General features: G+C 47.8%; 1 protein-coding gene across 1 annotated transcript in view; it reads left to right on the forward strand.

Moving 5' to 3' along the window:
- CFAP61 (cilia and flagella associated protein 61) overlaps positions 1-21,190 on the forward strand; it is a 242,434-nt gene that overhangs the window by 216,626 nt on the left and 4,618 nt on the right. The window contains exon 25 of the mRNA XM_057703248.1: positions 17,362-17,452. Within this exon, the coding sequence (XP_057559231.1) occupies positions 17,362-17,452 (91 nt within the window). The remainder of the gene's footprint in view (positions 1-17,361; positions 17,453-21,190) is intronic.

Raw genomic sequence — 21,190 nt, forward strand, 5'->3', positions numbered from 1 at the left:
GTAGTGCTGTCTCGTCGTTTTAATTTGCATTTCCTTGATGACAAATGACGTGCAGCATTTGTCACTGCTTATTTGCTCTCTCTGTATCTTCTTTGGCGAGGTATCTGTTCAGATCTTTTGTCCATTTTTTAATTGGGTCGTTTATTCTTTTATTGCTGAGTTTTCAGAGTTTTGGATATTTTGGATATTAGTCCTTTATCAGATATGTGTTTTGCAAAGATTTTCTCCCAAGTCTGTGACTGGTCATTTCATTCTCAAATCATTTATGGTTTTTTTTCATATAAATGTTTTAATTTTCACCTAGTCAGATCTTCTTTAGAGCTTCTGAATTTTGCCTCCTTACTTTGGAAAGTCTCCTCTAATGAAAATTATAAAGTATCCTATTTTATTATTTCACTTTTGTAGCTTTTTTTCACATTGACATCTTTAATTCATCTGAAATTTTTTCATCCTTGTGTATAGTTTAAAGTTAGACTCTAACTTAACTTTTTCTAAGTGCAGTAACAACTTTTCCAATAACTTTTAAAATAGTCTTTTTTTTCTATTTAATTGAAATGCTACCATTATCGTATACTGAGCTAAATTCTTTCATATAGATGAGTCTGTTTGTGGACTTGCTATCCTGTTATTTGATCCATTTCCTTTCTATTTTGGATTCTACCACACTCTTTTAATTACTATGGCATTATAGTTTGTTTTGATATCTTTGATGTGCAGTTTTCTTTTTTTATATATTTATTTATTTATTTGGCTGTGTTGGGTCTTTGCTGCTGCGTGCAGGCTTTCTCTAGTTGTGGAGAGCGGGGGCTACTCTTTGTTGCGGTGCACGGGCCGCTCATTGGAGTGGCTTCTCTTGTGGAGCATGTGCTTTAAGCACGCAGGCTCAGTAGTTGTGGCACGATGTCTCAGTAGCTGTGGCTTGCAGGCTCAAGAGCGCAGGCTCAGTAGTTGTGGCGCACGGGCTTAGTTGCTCTGCAGCATGTGGGATCTTCCCAGACCAGCACTCGAACCTGTGTCCCCTACCTTGGCAGGTGGATTCTTAACCACTGCGCCACCAGGGAAGTCCCGATGTGCAGTTTTCTTAGCTATTCTTGTACTTTTCCAAATGAATTACTATGTCTAATTTCATTACAAAATCATTTTGGGATTTTAACTGAGTTTTTGAATTGAATTTTTAGATTAATTTGGAATATTTATAAAATTGAATATTACCACTCATATCTTTGTTTGCTGTCTTCAGTTTGGTTGTTTTCTTCTGATAGGTCTCTTCACAGAGCTGGCACATTTACTTTTAGATTTATTTTAGTATTGTTTATAGTTTTGTTGCTATTGTGAATGAGATCTTTTTATTCTATTATATTTTCTAATTTAAAAAATATCGGTAGACAGGGAAAATATTGGTTTTTGTACGTTGCTCTTGTCCTGAATTCTTTTTGTTTAAATGTATTTTTATAGGTTATCTTCACATTTCTAGGCAGACGATTATCAGCTGCAAATGACCGCTTTTTTCTTTCCTTTCCAATAGTTATACTTCCTCTCTATTTTTCTTGTTTTATTGACTTTCCTGGAATTGCTGGTATAATATTAAATCATGGTGGAGACAGTTGTCACTATTGTCTTCCTCCTTGCATTTCATGAAAAAGAGACAACGAACAAGTGATTTTTTTTAAAAAGAAAAACTAAATCAAGGACTTTGAAGGCTAGTCCAATATCTCATAGGTTGGGGTCAAATAACGTTGATGTACCTTCTCATTATAATTTGTATTCCCTCAGAAAAATTAAACTGAAGGGTCTCCAATAAATACAGTTATGCCCCATTTTACATAATGATGTGTCTCCAGAATGGTTGGTGTGGGCCCTCATCTTGATTTTAGCGGACTCTTGTGGCTTAAGTCATGTGTTTATATCTTTGGACTGCCATTGTCTTAAACTTTGGATAAGAAAAACATTTTTAGTTTATGTTATAACCAAGATTTCCCCTAAAGAGGAAATGGGTTATCTATCCCAGCGTAGGAAGGCAATTTAAGGAAGAAGGGAAATGACCAAATATATTTTATAGGAGCGAATCACTAAATTTCATCCCAAAATGAAAGGCAGCCCATGAATCCCCTGAAGGTCCACCTTCTCCAGAGTTTCCTACATCTTTGTTCCTGATCTATCAGATCTCTGCGTAGCATGAGTCGCTGGGTGGGTCGCCCAGGGTGAGGTCAGGTCTCATCTGCCCAGAGAAAGAGCTCACAGTCTTGAGCGGTCCTCCCACCCTGCTCCCAGGCACCTCCCGTCTCGCCAGAGGCCATGCTGAAGCCACACCTGTGGTCCAGCTGACAGGAGCAGACCCGACTGGTTTCACTGCTTCTTCACTTTGAGGAGTAAGCAAGCCCATTTTAAAACCTGGGCTTTCAATAGTCACTTGATATTTTAACGTGCTGGGTTAAACCTGCTGGATAATCAAAGCCAGTTTGCTTATGTTGATAGAACCCATGTTATAAAACAATAGTCCAAATTGCCTGTGTGCCTGAAACAGCCATCTGATAACAGTGGTCATGAGGTGAGGCAAAGTGACCCTGACCTGGGGCCCCTGTGCCGGCTGCGTTCCAGCTCACACACCACTGTGTTTTCCTGGTGGCTGAGCACCTCAGGACAAGGCACATCGTCACCTGTGGATCCCCAGCACCTGGCATGGTGCTTGGCACATAGGGATGGACATTGGATGGACATGTGACTGTCCATCTATCTCTGAAGGAGTAAACTATATTCAGCTTATTTCCTCTGTAGTTCCTCCCAGTTAAGATTCTAATGGTTTCCTAATTGCCAAACCCAGCATAGTTTTTGGCCTAATGCTTTTTTTTTTACTCAATCAATCATTCAATAAACATTTATTAGGCACCTGCTGTGTACTATGTTCTGCAGCTACAGTTGTGAATAAGACTGCCACAACCAAGTAAATAAATATGGAAATAAGACCATTTCAAATGGCGCTGAGGGCTACGAAACAGAGTCTAGAACTTGTGGTCAAGCAGCACTGGGCGGGAGTCGAGATGGGAGGGGCAGGCTCCGAGCCAGTCCTGGCCACTGAGACACAGCCAGGCCTGCAAGATGTGAGGGAGGGGAGTCCAGAGAGAACGGTGGAGGCAGAGGCCCACGAGTGGGAGGGGTCTTGGTATGTCTGCGGAAGAAAAGCTGTAGCAGAGTGAACGACGCTCAGAGGAGCTACATCGTGTGAATCCCTGTAGGTGGAGGTTTGGGCTGAGATGCTTATTTCCACACCTGCCCAACTGTGCTTTAACGTTCACCGCAGCTGCCACGGAGAATGGCCAGTAGCAGCTATTAGGAGGTCCTGTCGGTTTTCCAGGTGAGAGACGCTGTGTTGGACTAGATGGATGTGGGGTGAAGTGATTGGATCTGTGATGTGTTTTAGCAGCAGGGTATGTGCAAGACATGCTGTAAGCTCCAGCAAAACAGCCAACTGCTCACTTGACTCTCAAACTTACCCAAAGAGAACTTGTGACCCTCCTCCTCTGTTGTGGGCACCGCTGGGGTCCCTTTCCCATCCAGTACCCCTATCCCTCCACCCTCCACCCCCCAGGCCCCGCTGTGTGAATGTAGGCTTGTAACTCACAGCTGCCCCCTTGAGGTAACGAGTGGGGAGCCACCTTGCCTGGGAGCTTCCACTCTGCCTGGTCCCGAGGAGTCCGTAGCCGGTGACCGGCACGGCCTCCAGAAGCCCCTGACTCAAGGTCCAGCCAACCCTGTGATGCAGTTCACACCCAGAGCCCCTCTGGGCCCAGGCTCGGGCCAGACTCCAGTTCAGATCTGGTCCTGCTCAGCTCCTAGAGAAAAGGGCCAAGAGGGTCCCAACATTTCCACGTCCAGAAGATACGGTTCAGAAAGGAAGACAGGACGTGGGGTTTGGCAGACGCTTAGAGGAGGACGTGCTTGCAGAGCGAAGCAGTGGTCAGCTGTGTTGATTCTACGGAAGGGCTGCATCGAGGACAGAGAGCTGGCTGTTGGATTTGAGGAGGTGGGGAGATGGAAATAGCTCAGGAGGGGCAGACGGGAAATGAAGTCAGGAGAGGTCTTGTTAAAGAGGGGAGGTGGTAAGTCCTATCTGTAAGCAAATAGGTGCAGGAGAGGGAGGCCAGGGGCAGAGCCAGGACAGCTTTCTATCCTAACAGCCGCAGGGGCAGGGGCACGGGAGGACATCAGGTCTCGGGGTGAGAAGATAGGCAGTTCTTGACCGCTCCTGTTTTCTCAACAAAGCATGAGGCAAGGTCACCGGCTGAGAGCGGAGCAAAGCAGAAAGGGGTGTTGGATGTTTGAGGAGAGAGAAAAAGTCACCTCAGAGAGCAGAAAAGTGAATTCGCTCAGGCAGTGTCTGGATGGCCAGGCAACGCTGAGTGCCAGTTAGAATCCGCAAGGGTGAATGGGCTTGAGAGCCAATCCGGCAGCCAGGTCACTGGGGTTCCTTCCATCTATGTTCTGCTTCTCAGGTGCGGGAGAGAAGTAGGTAGACAGCTGGGTTGAATGGCGGGGAAGGGGGCCGAGAGGATGAGGCAGTTGAGGGTGTTTGCAGGGGAGGGTCCTGGAGCTTCACCTCTAGGGAGCCGCCGATGGTGGAGGCCACCGTCTCCTCATTCCCCATCTCAGTCTCCTGGGTCCATTCCAAGGAAGTGAAAAATGGTCCCAGAAGCCAGCGGTGAGGCCTTGATACTCAGTGCTCACAAATGCAGCCGTGATCAGAGCGGGCCTCACTGTGACCCGGTCTGAGACAGGACAGGGAGAGGACACAGCAACAAGAACCACGTGACACCCCTCTTCTGTGAACACAAGTGACCAGGGATGGCTCTGGCCCTGTGTTAATCCTCCCACCTCCTGGGTAGACACTGTCATGTCATCAGACTGCCTGCCGCTAACAGCAGACCTGCTGCCCTTCACCTATACCCTCTGCCCTTCACCTCTACCCTCTGCAGAACCACCTCCCAAGCCCACACCCTGTACTAGGCCCCTCCCAGCTCCATCTTATCCAGACCCCAGATGCCCTGCTTCCTCCACTGCAGCAGCTGCACAAACTCACTCTGCTTTTCCGCCTGGGCCCCGGGGTCTGTGCATGATGGGGATCCGCAGTCGCTCCTGCACTCCCGGTCACACAGGATGCTGCTTTACTCCAGCACCTCCCTCCGCACCCGCACCCCACCTGCCCCCATGAGATTCTGGTGTTTCCCTGGCTTCTCATCCGTCCTTTCATCACGTCATCTCTTTCTTGTGTCTCCATCATCACCTCCAGTCTAGGACGGCTCCTCAGCTCTTTTCTGTTGGGAGCCTTCACTTGTGAAATACACAGCCCAGGTATTTTGTAGAATGCCCGTTTGAGTCTGTCTGATGGTTCCTCGTTATTCGTTTCAGGCTGTGCTTTCTTGGCAGGAACCATGGGAGTGATGCTGTCTCCCTCTCTGTGCATCGCGTCAGGAGGCACACGGTGCAGATTTGTCCTTTCACTTGTGTTGTTAACCGTGGTCATTTGTAAACCAGAGGATGCAGGCTTCTCTATTTTTACCTTCATAATCAATTAGTGATACTTCGAGATTATAAATATCCTATTTTCAATCATCCTTTTTTCCAATTATTTTAGCATTCATAAACAATTTGCCTGAAACAATTGTTACTGTGTTGTTTGCCAAAGGGTGATTTTTGTCTAATTGCATCATTCATTCCACATCGATTACTTACCTTTTGACTGTAAGGAAGAGTGTCCCTTCTCCTCCATTTATTTATCCCCTTATGTATATCAGCGTGCACTTATGGACTCTCATATACAAGGTCGTATCCTGTCCCCTCATTATTGTGTTTTAGGGAAATAAGAACTAGGAGTATGTTCACTGAATTTTAATGCTTGATTTTTGGAAACTACAAACCTGAAAACATAAAAGTGACAAAGAAAGTGAAGGAACAGTTTGTAGTTTGTCATTGTCTCTATAAAAGCTTCATCAGTTAAAAAAACAATTAGAAAAATTTTTTGTTATGGAAGGTAATTATTTTAAACAAGTACTGATCACAATTATTGTAAACACATATCAAACGTGCTGTATATAATTCTGTACTAGAGAATGATATTTCTGCTAAGCAGTCCTTTAAAATTTAAAGAGCAATTCATTTAACGAAAGGACTCATGAGGCAGCAAAATATCCTGCTTTCTGGGGTTTGCCAGCTCCTGTGGCCTCGGTCTCACAAAAGGTAATTTCACTGACTCCTTTGTTCCACCCCCCTTGGACTTGTGGGGGGTTATGTGTGCATATATACACTTTTTTTTTCTTTTCCTACAGAAAATAGATAGGAAATGGCCATGGCTGTGAGCATGGCTGAGTGGCTGAGTGGCCTAATGCTAGCCTGTGCTCTCTGCAGCCTAATTAAAGGAAAATGGTTGTGCTTTCTATGAAGAGAGATGCAGAATAAGAGGAGGGGGCACAGGAAGGGACACTGAGCACTAAGAGCTTGCCTTTCTCCATGGAATTAAATGCTAACCTCGCCTCCTCCTCTGAGTCCTAAATTTATATAACAAATCAATGTAAATAGCTGGACAACTTCCAGGGCACTAGATTTCTCATCCAAATTCAATTAATGCAGCCCTCTAGAAACCAGCAACATGCAAGGAAATACCGCAGATGGACTGAAAGGGCAGGTACATGGAGCTGGATGTCAGCCTGGTCCCTGGGCTCTGGGCTTGCAGGGTGGCTGGGGCAGCTCCCCACCGCGGCCAGAGGTCTGGGCAGGCAACATCACAACTTCCACGGGATCGTAAAGGTCAATTTAAATAGAAACAAAATTCTTAGCTATGTAAAAGTCATGCTGTTTCTATGAGAAGACTGTTTTGCTTTGGCAAGTCAGGCACAAAAGCAGGTCAGAAGTAGATCCGGTCCAGCTGGGCGCCGAGGGGGCCTGTGTCCTCACCTGCCGGTCTCCTCTCTGCCTCTGCATACGTCCTACCAACAGCAGGGTTAACCATTTCCACTGATTGGCTCACTCTTCATAATAAGCAGGCAAAAAGAGGGAACTCAACGTAAAACACTTTTTATTTAACTTCCATCAACTCAGACGAAAACAAGCAATCGAGGCTGCAGTTTATTTATCCCCACGTAATTCTCTGGGGCACGACACAATTTCATGAAGGCTTGCATGAAGCCTCTCTTACCTTGATCACAGCTGGAATGAACTGCTGCTCTCGGGCTTCCCTGGTGGTACAGTGATTGGGAAGCCGCCTGCCAATGCAGGGAACACGGGCTTGAGTCCTGGTCCAGGAGGATCCCACATGCTTCAGAGCAACTAAGCCTGTGAGCCACAACTATTGAGCCCACATGCCACAACTACAGAAGCCCTCATGCCTGGAGCCCGTGCTCCACAACAAGAGAAGCCACTGCGATAAGAAGTCCGCACACTACAATGAAGAGTAGCCCCTGCTCACTGCAACTAGAGAAAGTCTACGAACAGCAACAAAGACCTAATGAGCCAATAAATAAAAAAGAAAATAATAAATTTTTTAAAAAGAACTTTAAAAAATAAATAAATAAAATGAAACTGCGGCTAAATGAATTTATGTAGACACACTGGCGTGGAGCAAAAGCAGTCCCCAAGAAGAACAACTGTGGAGTTATGCCAAAGAAAGACTTTCAATTACACGGCAAACAAAAAGTGTTTATTTTAATCATTTATTTAGTCTCTAACTCACACCAGAAAGGGTCTGAGGCAGCTTACACAAATATGTACAACAGGGTAATTAAGAACAACAGCAGCAGCAATAATAATAATAACAATTAGAACACAATACACAGGCCCTCTCCCTGTGCTGGGCACACAGCCAGACCTCTTTCCTGCAGTGCCTCTGAGAATTCTGATAGTCACTCTTTGTGGTAAGGACCATTATTACCCCCATTTTACAGCTATGAAGACTGAGGCTGGGAGGTTAAAGCAACTCAGCTCAAGATTACGTAAGCTAACAAGTAGCAGAGCTGGGATAAAAAGAAAGGGCACCAGCAAATGGGCAGTTACGGGCAGGCCAGCAATGCAAAGCTGAGCCAAGGTGGAGAGGCCCCGCCCTCAGCTCAGGTGTTTCTGCAGTGAACTCGCACACTTGGCTTTGGGTTCCTTCGAGGACAAAGCAAGAAGGGAAATGTTTATCGGTGGTTAGATTTGCAAGGTACCAAAGAAAAACATATTCTGTTTTCTAAGATGAAGCACAGCTTTTCCCGGGCCAAGTGTTCAGGATTCAGAAAAACAAATGGTCAGCAGACAAATCTTTCAGAGAATCGTGTAGGAATCGTATTTCTGGAAACCAAGACTCCGGAGGCAGGAGTGGCAGCCAGGTGGCACCCCATCCTCAGCACGATCTGGGCACCGACACTAACTCAGGACAAATGTGCCCTGGGATGCCGTGTTCTTACAGACTCATGGTCGAGAGATGCATGGCCTCCTGGCTCCTCGGCTCGGGCCAAGGGCACGTCCACTCACAGGCAAATAAATCACACCGGTTCCAGTGCCTCCAGCAGACAGCAGCCTTCACACTCTCAGCCATTCAAGACTGTCTCTCCCAGCAGCCCCCTCTGCAGCCAAGCAGGGGCTCCCAGGGTGTCCCACCATAGGCAGTGTCAGCTTCTGGTTCCGGGCACAACAGGGTAACTTGGCCAAACACCAGCTCTGCACAGCCACGAGCTGACCAGCAGTGAGAGAGAGGTTGTGTACAGCCATTCAGAACAGGGCTGGCTTCTGCCGAAGGTCAGAATTTTGCTTTTAGTGCCAGGGCACTGAGAGGCATTTTTCCTTAGAGGCGTAAACACCCAGTATCTGGTGATGCCAGTTCTAGATTTTGACAACAACACCGTAGCTGAATTATATTCAGAGGAGACTTGGTTTTCTGTTATCTAGATCTTAGGCAGGTGACAGTTACAACTGATTATCAAATAACTAGTTGGTTTTGCTTTGAAAAATCGTTCATCTTACCTTTCTAGATCTGCCTTGAAGCAATAAATGAACTAGATAGCGATTCTGGCAAACTCGAGTTGGACAGGAAATAGTCACATCAAACTTCCATTTCAGTCTTTGGGGTTTTTTGTCACAGTGTGTCACAGGGCTGTGTATGCTCGTGTAATACATGGCATCCTTGAGTAAATCCACTGCCCCAGAAACGTGTAATTTAATTTCCAAGCAAACCTAGGGCTAACTGGAAATGTTTATTTGTTCCTATTCTTATTCTTGAAAACTGTATTGAAATACACAAATCCACTTTCTTTTATGGGCAAAATAAAATGACCAGAATGCAGCCTCACAGTGGGAACACAAATTGTTCTCTCCTCTCCTCTGCATTTAAGTGAACTCAGGCCAGATGTGGACGTGGAAGACACCAGGGCTCTCCCATGGGCTTGGAGGTGACTATCACATACTGAAAACTGTGTGTGTGTGTGTGTGTGTGTGTGTGTGTGTTTCCAGAATGTTAAATTTGGGGACCTGTTTGAATCTAGTGAAAGATACGTTCTCATTCTGGGAACTTCAACTAAACACACTTTCCAAATTTTCATAGACGTAACTTTAAGAAAAGATTTTGTTTTAAGTAGATGCTGTGGAGTCTATTGGGTGTTGTAACAGACAACGTATGTTCTCTCTCTGCTCTTCAGAATCCTGATTTATAGGAAGTTATTTTGTACCTAAAATAAATGACAGTGAGCCCCAGACTCCCCCTGCAGCCAAGGACGCCGCTTGACCAAACTTTGGCCAGTAAGATATAAATAGAAGTACTGTGTGAGATTTCTAGGAATTGTTCATAAAGAAGAAGGACCCTCATTTTCCTTTTTTCCATTCAAGAACACGTTTATTTCTAGAGCTCAGTAGCCATTTTGCTCCATGAGGCCAAGGGCCCCATGGTTAGTGCTGTTTTCTGATGTCTATGGAACCACCATGCCAATCCTGGACACCCCACCTAGACTTTCTTTATATGAAAAAAGTACAGCTATGCCTTTTTAAAGCCAGGGTTACTTTGGTTTTTTTTTTAATTGCAATCAAACCTAATCTTGGCTAATGCAGGGGATATCGGAGAAACTGGGGTGATTCAGAAAGTTGCTAAAAAGGCTCAGGAAATGAGATTTGGTTGTACAGTTGTTCAGAGCTAGAACTGTCAGGCCAAGCAGAATTATAGTTAAGACCCAGTTCAGCCACTTGTTAGTTTTGTGACATTGGGTAGTAGATCATTTAACCTCTCTGAATCTATTCCCTCACCTGTAAAATGGGCCAGCAAGCCCCACTTTAGAGGATTAGAATCGGGATGAAGTGAGATAATGCACAGAAACTGTTTAGCACAGTGTCTATGAGTTTGTGTCTCCAGCTGACTGTGCCTCCGCCATCAAGCCTAACAGAAAGCAGCGTCCCAGGTGGTGGGCAAGGTGCTCTAGGTGGTAGAGCCACACATCCTACGAGTGATGGAATCATTTCAATAAGAATGAGAAAAAAATGTAACAAGCACATCAGAACTGCACTTTCACAGGCATTACTGCTTAGGACAAGGCAGTGGAAGTTCTTCCAGTTTTAAAAACAGCAAATCAATCTAAAGGACATTTTTGAAGTAACAAATAATACAGTCCATGCAAAAATTGATGGGTTCCCAAGGGGCTGAAGTTTGGCAAAAACTCGCCTGAGAGGGGCTGATGTAGAAATGCGGGGACAGAAAGGATGCAGACCTGAAAGCAGCCACCCTGCCCGGCCCCCACCATGCCCCTGGCCCTCCACTCCAGCACGTCCACACTTGTGTGTGCACTTTGGGGGTGGGGACCACAGTTCCCAGCGAAGCATCTGGCACCAATAGCCATGATGGAATAACAGCAAAGAATGGCCCCCTAGGTCGTCCCCCTCATTGCCAGTTTGCAGCCACTGAGGTCAGCTCTAGCCGATGCCTCGGACAGAGAAGAGGGGAGAGCAAGGTAGAGGAAATGAGCATTCCTGAGGGGTGGATGGAGGTGGCAGAGAACAGAGAACCAGACGAAAGCGGGCTTCGGAGGGAAAGACAGAGGGCTTTGAAAGACCTCCTTGGACTTGTTATGAAGGATGGATGGATGGATGGATGAATGGACAGATGGATGGAAGAAGAAAGGAAGATAGGACATAGCATATGTATTCTTGGCACACATACCAGCCTGGAGAAGGGGATGGGGGCAGGTGACTCCAGAGAGCCTGTTTACACACCTGCCTGTTACCGACCCTTTCAAGTCAGGTCCCAACAAGTGTCCTCCTGCCCCGTGTCACCTGCACCAATAGAATGAGAGGGAGTTGGGCTCAGAGCAGAGGAAAGCTTTCTTCTTTGATCACAGAACGGAGAGGTACGAGCTAGAGCACAGGCTCTCTGGGACAGGCCCGGGGTGGGGATGGGGATGGGGCTGCTTCATAGGAATCTCACCTGCGGAGGGGTGGGGGTCAGGGTTACAGGAAGGGAGCGGGGAGGGATGCAGCTGTGCCGCTCAGGCTCCAGGCCCAGTGCCTGGTGCAGCCTCTCTGCACAAGGCCGGCTCAGCTGGGGTGTCCAGCACTGCAGTTCTGTGCCTGGAGCTCTAACCCTACATGTTAGGTGTGAGGCCTCTGCACACGGCCCCTTACAGGCAAGGGAGCTGTGAGCACAAAAGACTGAGCACCAAAGAAGAGTTAGACCTTATCTTATCACCTAGATTCCACCTCATGTTTACCTGTGAGCTTTGTGGGTGACACCTCCATGTCACCCAAACCCCTTAACCAGGGCTGGTGGGCACACCCACATGCCTGCCATGGCCCCATAGGTAAAAGATGCTGGCCGTGCTGGTGGATGGACCACAAGGGCCCACAAGGGCCCACAAGGGCATGCGTTCAGCTGGTTGCTGCCACAGAACAACGAAGACCCAGCGTGGCCAAATCTGACCTTTTAGAGAAAGGCCGAAAATCCAACTTCCAAATGATGTTCAGGCCAAAGCAAAGACGTCTCTAGGTCACACCTGGCCCCTGGGGTGTCTGTTTGCAACCTCGATGATGGACCCTGACATCTTCCCTTCCTTCCTTCAGGATGTGGATCATCCATGGGAGGGCCAAGGCCCCCCAACCACAGGCTGAGGCTCCCAGCTGGGCATCACCTACTCCCGGGCCTCACAGGAGGAGATCATCTCTCCTCCACCCTGAGTCTAAGGTGCTGTCAGTACAGGAAAGGGCCTGGACCACGAGACCATCATGTTCCCCGGAGGGCCTGTGGGCCTCGCAGCTGCAGTGCCCCCTACCCCCCAGAAGAAAAGGCTCGAATAAACCTCTGTACATGTGTGAGTGGCAGCTGGGGCCCTTTTATCAGGTCCAAAAGCACAAGCTGACGAGTATCACACTAAGATAACATGAGAATGCTTCTCATTAAAAAAAAAGAAGAAGACCTTGGAGAGAGAGGTGTGTTTCTTCTCTGCCCACTTGCTCCCTTTTCCAACTCTTGCGTAATTTAGCATTTCCAGTTTGGCCTTGGTCTTCTGCAACTCTCCTTCCCTGCTGCTGAAGGGCCCTGGCCTTGGAGTTGATACCCAGGATGTGAAAGAACAGCATTTATCCACCTGTCTTTCCCCTTAGACACGTACTGCTTCCCCCGAAGCCAGCAAGTGTAGCCTCACCCCGTGTGTCTTGTCCATTTGCTTTTCTCAGCATCCAGCGTGGCCAGTGGCAGAGCTGGTTACCAGATCCCCTCCCCATTTATGTGACTGTGTAGATCATGTAGGCTACATGACCAGATGAAGGGGAGCTCTGGAGAAGTCTGATCAATTCCTTAATAACTGCACCACATTGACCAGAATGGTTAATTCAGTTCCACGAGTTGACATTTCCTGGGCCTTCTGAAAAAAGCGTATCATTTGCAAAAGTGATGGAGAATCTAAGTCCCCCCCAGATACACCAGGCCAGCCATTGGCAAAATGAACAGAGACAGTCACATCTTCTGTTTGGGCCCTGGAGAGTTTGTGTCAGCTTTTTTTCATGGCTGTTTAGAAATGAATTTCACGATGTGAACACCCAAATCTACACCGCCACCTGGAAACCACACGTGGCCGTGCCCTTACCAGACGGTGTCTCCTGAAGATTGCGAGGCCACCAACTGTGGAGGTGACCCAGTGGTTCCTGTTGGGCTTCCCTTTCTGAATGAAGTTGGGAAAGAAGTTATTATTTTCTATTCTTTTAAATTCACAGTATCCATGGGATATACATGTCCCCAAAGCCAAGCACTAATGCCAATTGTGCACAGTACTGGGGGTGTTGGCGCGGACCTGCACCCCCTCGCCCAGCACTGGCAAGGATTCCAGAAGCCCCTCTCCTTTCTATGGGGAAGGAAAGAAATTAAGCACAGAAGCCATTCGGTCTGGGGGAAAACTAGACTTAAAACTTTTCATGAAGTAAAATTTCTTTCTAACATCCTTATATCAAAAGGAGATGATCTTCATTTGGCTAAATGTTCTCATCCACTGCAAAATCAGTTTGGTTACATTCAGAGCTTTTCCAATTTTAAGAACGAAGGCTGCCGTGTTTCCGGGATGATTTCGACGAGGCCCCGTGCCACTCCAAACTCCCTCTCGCCCACCCCAAACAGAGTCACTGTACCCGCGCAGAAGCTCTCCACGGAATGGGGGAGAAGCAGCCCCAGGTGTCCTCGCCTGCTCCTCCAGTCTCCTGAGGACCAGCCGGTGCCAGACTGCATGGGGACCCGTTGCCCACTGTGTGTTAGAGGTCAGACATGCCCTGGGCCGAAGTGCCCCACGCACTGAAGTGGGTGGAAGCCCTCAGGCCACAAGTTAGCTCTAGAGAGGAGGCTTGCACTGGACTTCAGCATGGGTGGCACTGGGGAGGTGCAGACTTGGACATGGGTTCTCTGGGCTGCCCATCAGGCAGGAGGGCCAGGGTGGAAGGTGTCTGCAGGGGCTGGAGGAGGTGAGAGCCTCAGAACCTCCGCAGGGAGGAGGCGACAGAGGGAGCAGCGGGCAGTCTGGGCACAGCTCTGGAGCAGGAGAAGCCTGAGCTGGATGTGGCCCCCGAGGGGTGCCCTGACTCTGCCAACTCCGGTCAGCATCCCCCAGCCCAGAGCTGTGGCCCCCACCCCAGGCGGAGGGAGGATGCCTGGGAACTCCACAGCCCACGGCTAGTTCAGAAAGGCAAGTGACTGTGATTTTCTAGGACTCCAGTTCCCGTGCAGCTGCGATAGCCAGGCTAGGGAAGGCTCGGCAGGGTGCCACCTGCCACGAAGGTTAAGACGATGTACAGAAGCTCCCATCCCAGCACGGGGAGGGGCCCACACGCTCCTTGCTAATGCCTGGCACCCCCGTGTGGGTGCTAGCATTTCATCATCCCCTTGTAAGTGGCCTCTAGGGCACCACTGAAGCTACAATAAAACTGAGAAGGAGCCTTAGAAGTCAGCTGGTTGGTTTAGTTTGAAGGGCATGGCTGCCCCAGACAAATCCTGGGAACGTGCACAGCCAACAGTTGTTTGCGGAGATTGTGACCTTCTGGACAAGAATTCCCAAATGCTTGACCACAGGAGACAGTGGTGGGAGAGTGAAAGGAATGAAACTGCAGGTCTCCTGAGTCACTGGTCTGCAGACTGCTCTACAGGCTCTGATGAGAAGAGTGGTCATCGAATTTCCAGGTGCCTTTGCTGTTGGCGGCCAGTGAGAGGCCGTGAGTTCCAAAGCAGCAGAAGAAGGAATCTGCAGGAACCTCACCTTCCTCTTCAACACCCCAGGCCCCGTGCAGATGAGCTTAGCAGGTACATTTTCAGAGGATTAAGGCTCCTGCAGCCATCTGTGCTTAGCCTTACAGGTGGAGGCGATGGGGATGTGGGCGTAGACGGTGGGCCAGGGCCCAGAGTGGGCTGCACTCATTCCAAGAGAAACGGGTATCCCCAGAGCCCCTTCTTGGAAGCACATGATGCAGAGTCACTGATGGTAACGCAGAGGCCGGGGCTGTGAAGGTGCTGAGTGGGGAAGCACCTGGGTAGTTGGAACAGGGCCCTGCTGGCGCCAGGAAAGCAGAGAAAGAGGCTATGCCACCTAGAAGGCTGTGACTGCAGACCCTGCTTCCAAGAGGGTGGGAACTCCTGATGCTGCCCTGGAAACACACACAGGAGGAGGAGGCGTCTCAGCAACACCAGAAAGACAGCAACAAATGTGAAAGCGCCCATTGGTCTCTAACTCAGGCATTATAGCGGTTTCAAGATTTGCAAGTCCACAATTCCCTGAAGCTTTTCTAGAAGCTGCTGAGACCTAAGAGGCAGGGACCATCCTGGCAAAGCTGTGCTTGAATGTCTGGGTTTAGGCATTACTGATGCTATGGTCCCAAGAAGCTACCATCTCAGGAGACATATCAAAACATCACCCCACTGAGCCTTTGCCTCCCGAGGTGGCCAACTCCGCACCAGTGCCTTTGCTCCAGGAATTAGATGGGTGTTGGATGTTGGCCTGAGTTTGTGGGGGCCCAGAACCCCAGCCAGAACCCCCATCAACTCCATTCATTCAGGATTCAGCAGCCTTGAGTCACTCACAGCTCTGCCAGGTTTCCACAAGTGCTCCCCTCCCGCCCGCCCCCGACACCCTCTGGCCTCCCTCCAGGCTGCAGCGTTCAGGCAGACCACTGTTCAAGCCTGCCCATCTTGGGGCACTTAGCACAGTTTTGTCACCTATTTATTTAGCAGAAGTTTATTCTATATTAATGAGAGACCCACAAGGGCCAGGCAGCATGGAGTGTGTACCGTGCCGTGTGCAATTCAAACATTCGTTATTCCTTCTTTCATGCAGTGAACATCTATAGGACACCTGTTGCATGCAGGTGCTGAGCTAGACAGCTGTGGAGTGATTACACAGCACATCTGCATGGACTCCTGCCCCCAGGAGCATCCTTCCCACCCAACACCTTCCTAAGCTTAGGTCCTACCACACCCTGCTTTGCTTATCTCCACCCCGGCTCCTTGAGCGCAGAGCAGACCCCTGCCTCTGGGCCTTTGCACCTGCTGTTCCCAGAAGGCTCTTTCCCCAAAGCAGCTCACTCTCCCCCTTCCCTCAAGGCTTTACTCACTAAGTCACTTAGGTTTGAGCCTTGCTCTGTCTCCCGTCCTTGCTTGATTTCTGTTTCCTCCTAAGCAGTTCTCACTCACATGTGTACATGGACCTGTTTATTGCTTGGATATAAGCTCCACGGTGGCAGGGCTGTTTGTCTGTGTTGGTACCTGCTGTTTCCCCAGTACCCAGAACAGGGCAAGAATGGGTATGCAGCCAATATGAGTGGAATTAATAGTTGGATGAGTATATGACCTAAACAACAAAGGAGGTGGTTAAGCATTAAATTAGGTCATATTCTGGTCAAGCGAACAGGTGATAGGTACTAAGCAGTGTAGCCGAGTGCCAGGCTGATCATACACACGCTTGTCACTGACCTGGTCCTTTAATGCCTTGGTGTCCCTGGGACTCATTACCTCCTCCCCAAGAATTAGCTTTAAGTCTCAGAAAACAGAAGGTGCTCCTCTGCATGTGAGCACCCGTTTCTCTTCCCTGGGCACACACGTGACATCCACTAACAGTCCCAGGAATGACAAACTCACATCCGAGGAGCCCACATCATCCACATGTCTCGAACTGTGAAGAAGTGAAGTTTCCTGTTCCGAGACACTTAGCATTAAGACAAAGTAAGAGTTAAGATACCAGCAAATGTTCTTGGTTCTTCCAAGAATGTATCAAATATTCAGCAATCCCCTGTGAATGAAGGATGGCCATATCGTCCTCCGTGTAAGAAAGCATTTGTTCAAACAGTTTTCGGGATAAAGTTAGCAAATAGGGCCACCAACAGAACTGCACTCCAGAGAGAGATTCAATTAGGCGTCCGTGCAGTTGCACGAAGGCCGTGTTGCAACACCGAGGTGGCCTGTTTTTCTGGTCATTAGTAATCCATAAACCTTAATGATGAACAACATTTGTGCTATTGTCTCCCCAAATTTAATTTGTTTATGCGGCAGTTCAGTTAATCCTGCAATCTGTTTTTCTCAAACGAGGGCAGATAATGGAGACACCGTTCTTTACAAGTCTTCAGGCTTTTAAATTCTGATAAAATCAGGGTTCTTCACTGGGTCTTGCCCCAGCTCTGAATTAAACCACTTTAAATGTAATTATGGAAGCTGGCCTTACATCAGGGACATCCATTTACAAAATTGATTGGCCCCGCTGTTCCGCGAGGCATTTCATGAGCAAACGATTGCACAAGGGCCAGAACTGTAATTTATAAAGGCAAAAAAAGCAGGTAAATACTTTATTAGTGGTAATGAGAAGGTTTCCAACTAACTGAGTCTTTTTCTTCCCTCACCAGCTACTTCACGGAGCCGTGGTGCATGGCTCTCTTTCACGATCGTTTTATTGATCTCCGGAAAGAGTTACGCCAGATCTTATCCTCCAAGGAGGTAAGAGTGATTAACAGATATGTGGGTTATTCCTCGCAAATTAGAAGCAGTTACAGTTGTTGATCATTTGGTCTCTTCCCTACATTCCCACTGTGTGGTTTCACTCTTAAAACCAACTGTCCTTCATATAAACAAGCTACAGAGTAGGTAAGCACAGACGGTGATATTTCAGGGAGAGTGGATTGTTCAAATCTTTTATGCGGGGCAAATTTCTTTTCCTCTTTTGCAAGTAGCGGTCCTTTCATTATCCACTGACAGTGAGGGCGGAAAGCAGGGTGTGGCTCGTATCTCCTTGCGCTCGAGTGTGAGGGCCGCGTTCCTGTAGTTTCTGTCCACATTTGCCGGCTGTTCACGAACCACTGGTATGTGTGTGTTGTTCTAAAGGCATTGGGGGACTTCCCTGGTGGCACCATGGATAAGACTCTGTGCTCCCAATGCAGGGGGTCTGGGTTGGATCCCTGGTCAGGGAACTAGATCCCACACGCATGCCACAACTAAGGCGCACACAAGCCACAACTAAGGAGTCCGCCTGCCGCAACTAAGACCTGGTACAACCAAGACCTGGTACAACCAAATACATAAATAAATAAAATTTTTTTAAAAGGGTGTCCAGGGAAGTCAACAGGTGTCCAAATGCACTCCTTTTATAACCGAAACTTCTTTCTCCGGGCAACGCAAGATTAAGTGGAAGTGAGGCTGCCCAGCCCACAGGCTCCGTGCTCGGCAGGAAATTTGACTCTGCCACATAAATAGTAAAATATTTGTGAACCTTTATTTTTTTCAACACCTAGAGTCCCTACCAGGGTTGTAGGGAGTTTACATCTTTGGTCAAATGTCCATTCTAGACTCTTCCTCGATTCACTCGGATGAGGGCTGGGGCTGAGCTTCCACTCTGACTGTCTAAGTGGGCAGGTCCTGCATCTCTTTGTCATCTCCTCGCGGGTCCCTGGGCTGTGGCTGCCACACTGGACGCACGGATGCAGCCCAGTTCCCCGGGCCCCTCGTTCTGGCCGCCACACGCCCCACCTCACTGAACCGCAACGGGGACCCTCTGAGGTGGGTGCAGGCACTGTTCCCATCACATCCACCTCACCCATGAGGAAGCTGAAGCCGAGAGACTTCACGCACCCCAAGGGTCTCCTGCTCCAAAGCCAGGGTCATCAGCACTGGACCTCAGCAGTAGCATGGTACCCTCTCCTCCATGCCCCTCCCCTGTGCAGTTTCATCCCTGGGGTCCAAGCTGGGAAGTTTACATAATTTTACTAATCTGAAGTAGATTCAGATTGGGGAAAATAGGTTTAAAGTTTAAACCAAACTCAATTCTCTCTGGTGTCCACAAAGATAGGAACCAGGCCGGGGAGGGTACCGAGGGGAGCAGAGGGGCTGATGGCTACAGGCCCAGGTCAGCCACAGCGAGAGCCATTCAAATTGGAAATAATACTAGTAATGAGATAGGATACAAGATGTTACAGGTCAGGGCCTTCCCTGGTGGTGCAGTGGTTAAGAATCTGCCTGCTAATGCAGGGGACATGGGTTCAAGCCCTGGTCGGGGAAGATCCCACATGCCACGGAGCAACTAACCCCATGCACCACAACTACTGAGCCTGCGCTCTAGAGGCCACAAGCCACAACTATTGAGCCCACGTGCCACAACTACTGAAGCCCACACACCTGGAGCCTGTGCCTTGCAACAAGAGAAGCCACCTCAGCGAGAAGCCCATGCACTGCAACAGAGTAGACCCCACTCACCGCAACTAGAGAAAGCCCATGCGTAGCAATGAAGACCCAATGCAGCCAATAAATAAAAATTCTTTTTAAAAAAGAAAAAGATGTTACAGGTCAAATAGCTCCCTACACTTCATTCGGGGCTGTGAGGAAGTCAGTCCACATTAAAACGTGACCCTGAGCTGGAAGCGTGGTGTTTACTGAGCTTTGCTGAACCTCCTCCCTCCCTCATTCCCTCCCTCCCTCCCTCCCAAAACAACCTGCAGCTCCCCGCAGCCCCACAAGAAGGATTCATCAGTTTTTTAACTATTCCATCAAAACTCTATGCTGAAAGCTTCTAAACCTCAGATCTGAGCTCATCAGTTAACCTCTTGCACAAAGCCAAGCAGTTTTTGGTGTCAAGTTTAAAAGGGAAGCTTTCCCTTCATTTTCCCAAGTACATCGTCAAATGCAGTAGCAGCTGCTTCTCATGGCACCCTCTGAGACCCCCGCAACCTTTGAAGCACAAGAGGACATTTGCCATGGGTCAGTCTGCAGTGCATAAGCCTAGCCTGGCAGTGGGCCCTGGCAGGAGAGCAGGGAGACCGCAAATGGCCTTTGCAGATGATGCTCTAAGGCTTCCCCAGCCATCCTCGTGGGTTCTCTCCATTTCCAGAAAGGGGAACCTCTGCAAGAAGGACCTCCACTGGGGGCTGTTCTGATATCTGTCAGGTGGAAAGTCCACAGGAGGAGTTGGTGCCTGCAGTGGTGTCTGCCTGTAGCTCAGAGCCCCGTGGAACAGGGACTCAGAGAGCTGTGGGGGAGAGAAAGGGAGGGTTCACGTGCAAGTACGGGGCACAGAAGAATGGCTCCAAAAGTCAGTGACAGTGACAGATACAGTGGAGACAGGCCAACAGTGGAAGAGGTAGTCATACAAACAGACATGCAGGAATTTCACTGAGGAGTCTGGTAATAGGAAAATAAAGCAGGTAGCCTTCACTACAAAATAACAGTAATTCCTTTTCTCAAATATTGAGATGATGTAACCCATGTAATTTCACTTTCTACCTTGTCTTCAGGGAAGTACAGAAGTTCAATCCCATTAACTATGACATCCTAGAGCTCAGTTTACCAATTTTCCCCTCCCTCCACATGTGGAGGAAGAAATAAAAGACTATTATCTAGGACTCTCATCATAAGTTGTGTGTAGGTTATAAATCTATATATGATTTACTTAAAAAACAAGATCATTACAAGATAGCTCAAATCCTTTTGTGGAAGTCAAAAGGGGAATGGCTTATACATCCACTGGCCATGCATCTAGCCAAATAGTCACTGACCCAGGTGAAATTCTGTATAGTCAAAATCATCCTTCAGAAAGATATAACAATTATAAACATATATGAACAGCAGAACCCTGCAATATATGAAGCAAATATTGATAGAATTAGAAAGATTAGCTTTAAAATAATAGAGACTTTAATATCCCACTTTCAGTAATGGATAGAACCACCAGATAGAAGATTAACAAGGAAATAGAGGGCTTGAATAGCACTATAAACCAACTGGACCTAACAGATTTATACAGAGCCCTTGACCCTACAAAAATGGGATGCATGGTCTTCTCAAGTGCATGTGGAACATTCTCCAGGACAGGCCACCAAACAAGTGTCAATACATTTTAAAAGACTTAAACCATACAAAGTATATTCTCCAACCACAATGAAACGAGACTAGAAATCAACTAGAAATAGAACAACAGATTCTTAAGCAACTTCTTTGATTTCAAAGAAGAAACCAAATGGGCTGTTAGAAATACTTAGAGACAAATGGAAATGAAAACACAATGGACCAAAATTTATGGGATGCACAAAAATAGTTTTCAGAGGGAAATTTATAGCTGTAAATGCTGACATTTTCAAAAAGGAAGGCCCTCAAATCAATAACCTAACTTGATTCCTTAAGGAACTAGAAGAAAGAAAACCAAACTAGAAAAAGAAAACCAAACTAAACCCAGTGCTAGCAGAAGGAAGG

The sequence above is a fragment of the Hippopotamus amphibius genome, chromosome 12, assembly GCF_030028045.1.
Source record: "Hippopotamus amphibius kiboko isolate mHipAmp2 chromosome 12, mHipAmp2.hap2, whole genome shotgun sequence".
NCBI classification, from domain to species: Eukaryota; Metazoa; Chordata; class Mammalia; order Artiodactyla; family Hippopotamidae; genus Hippopotamus; species Hippopotamus amphibius.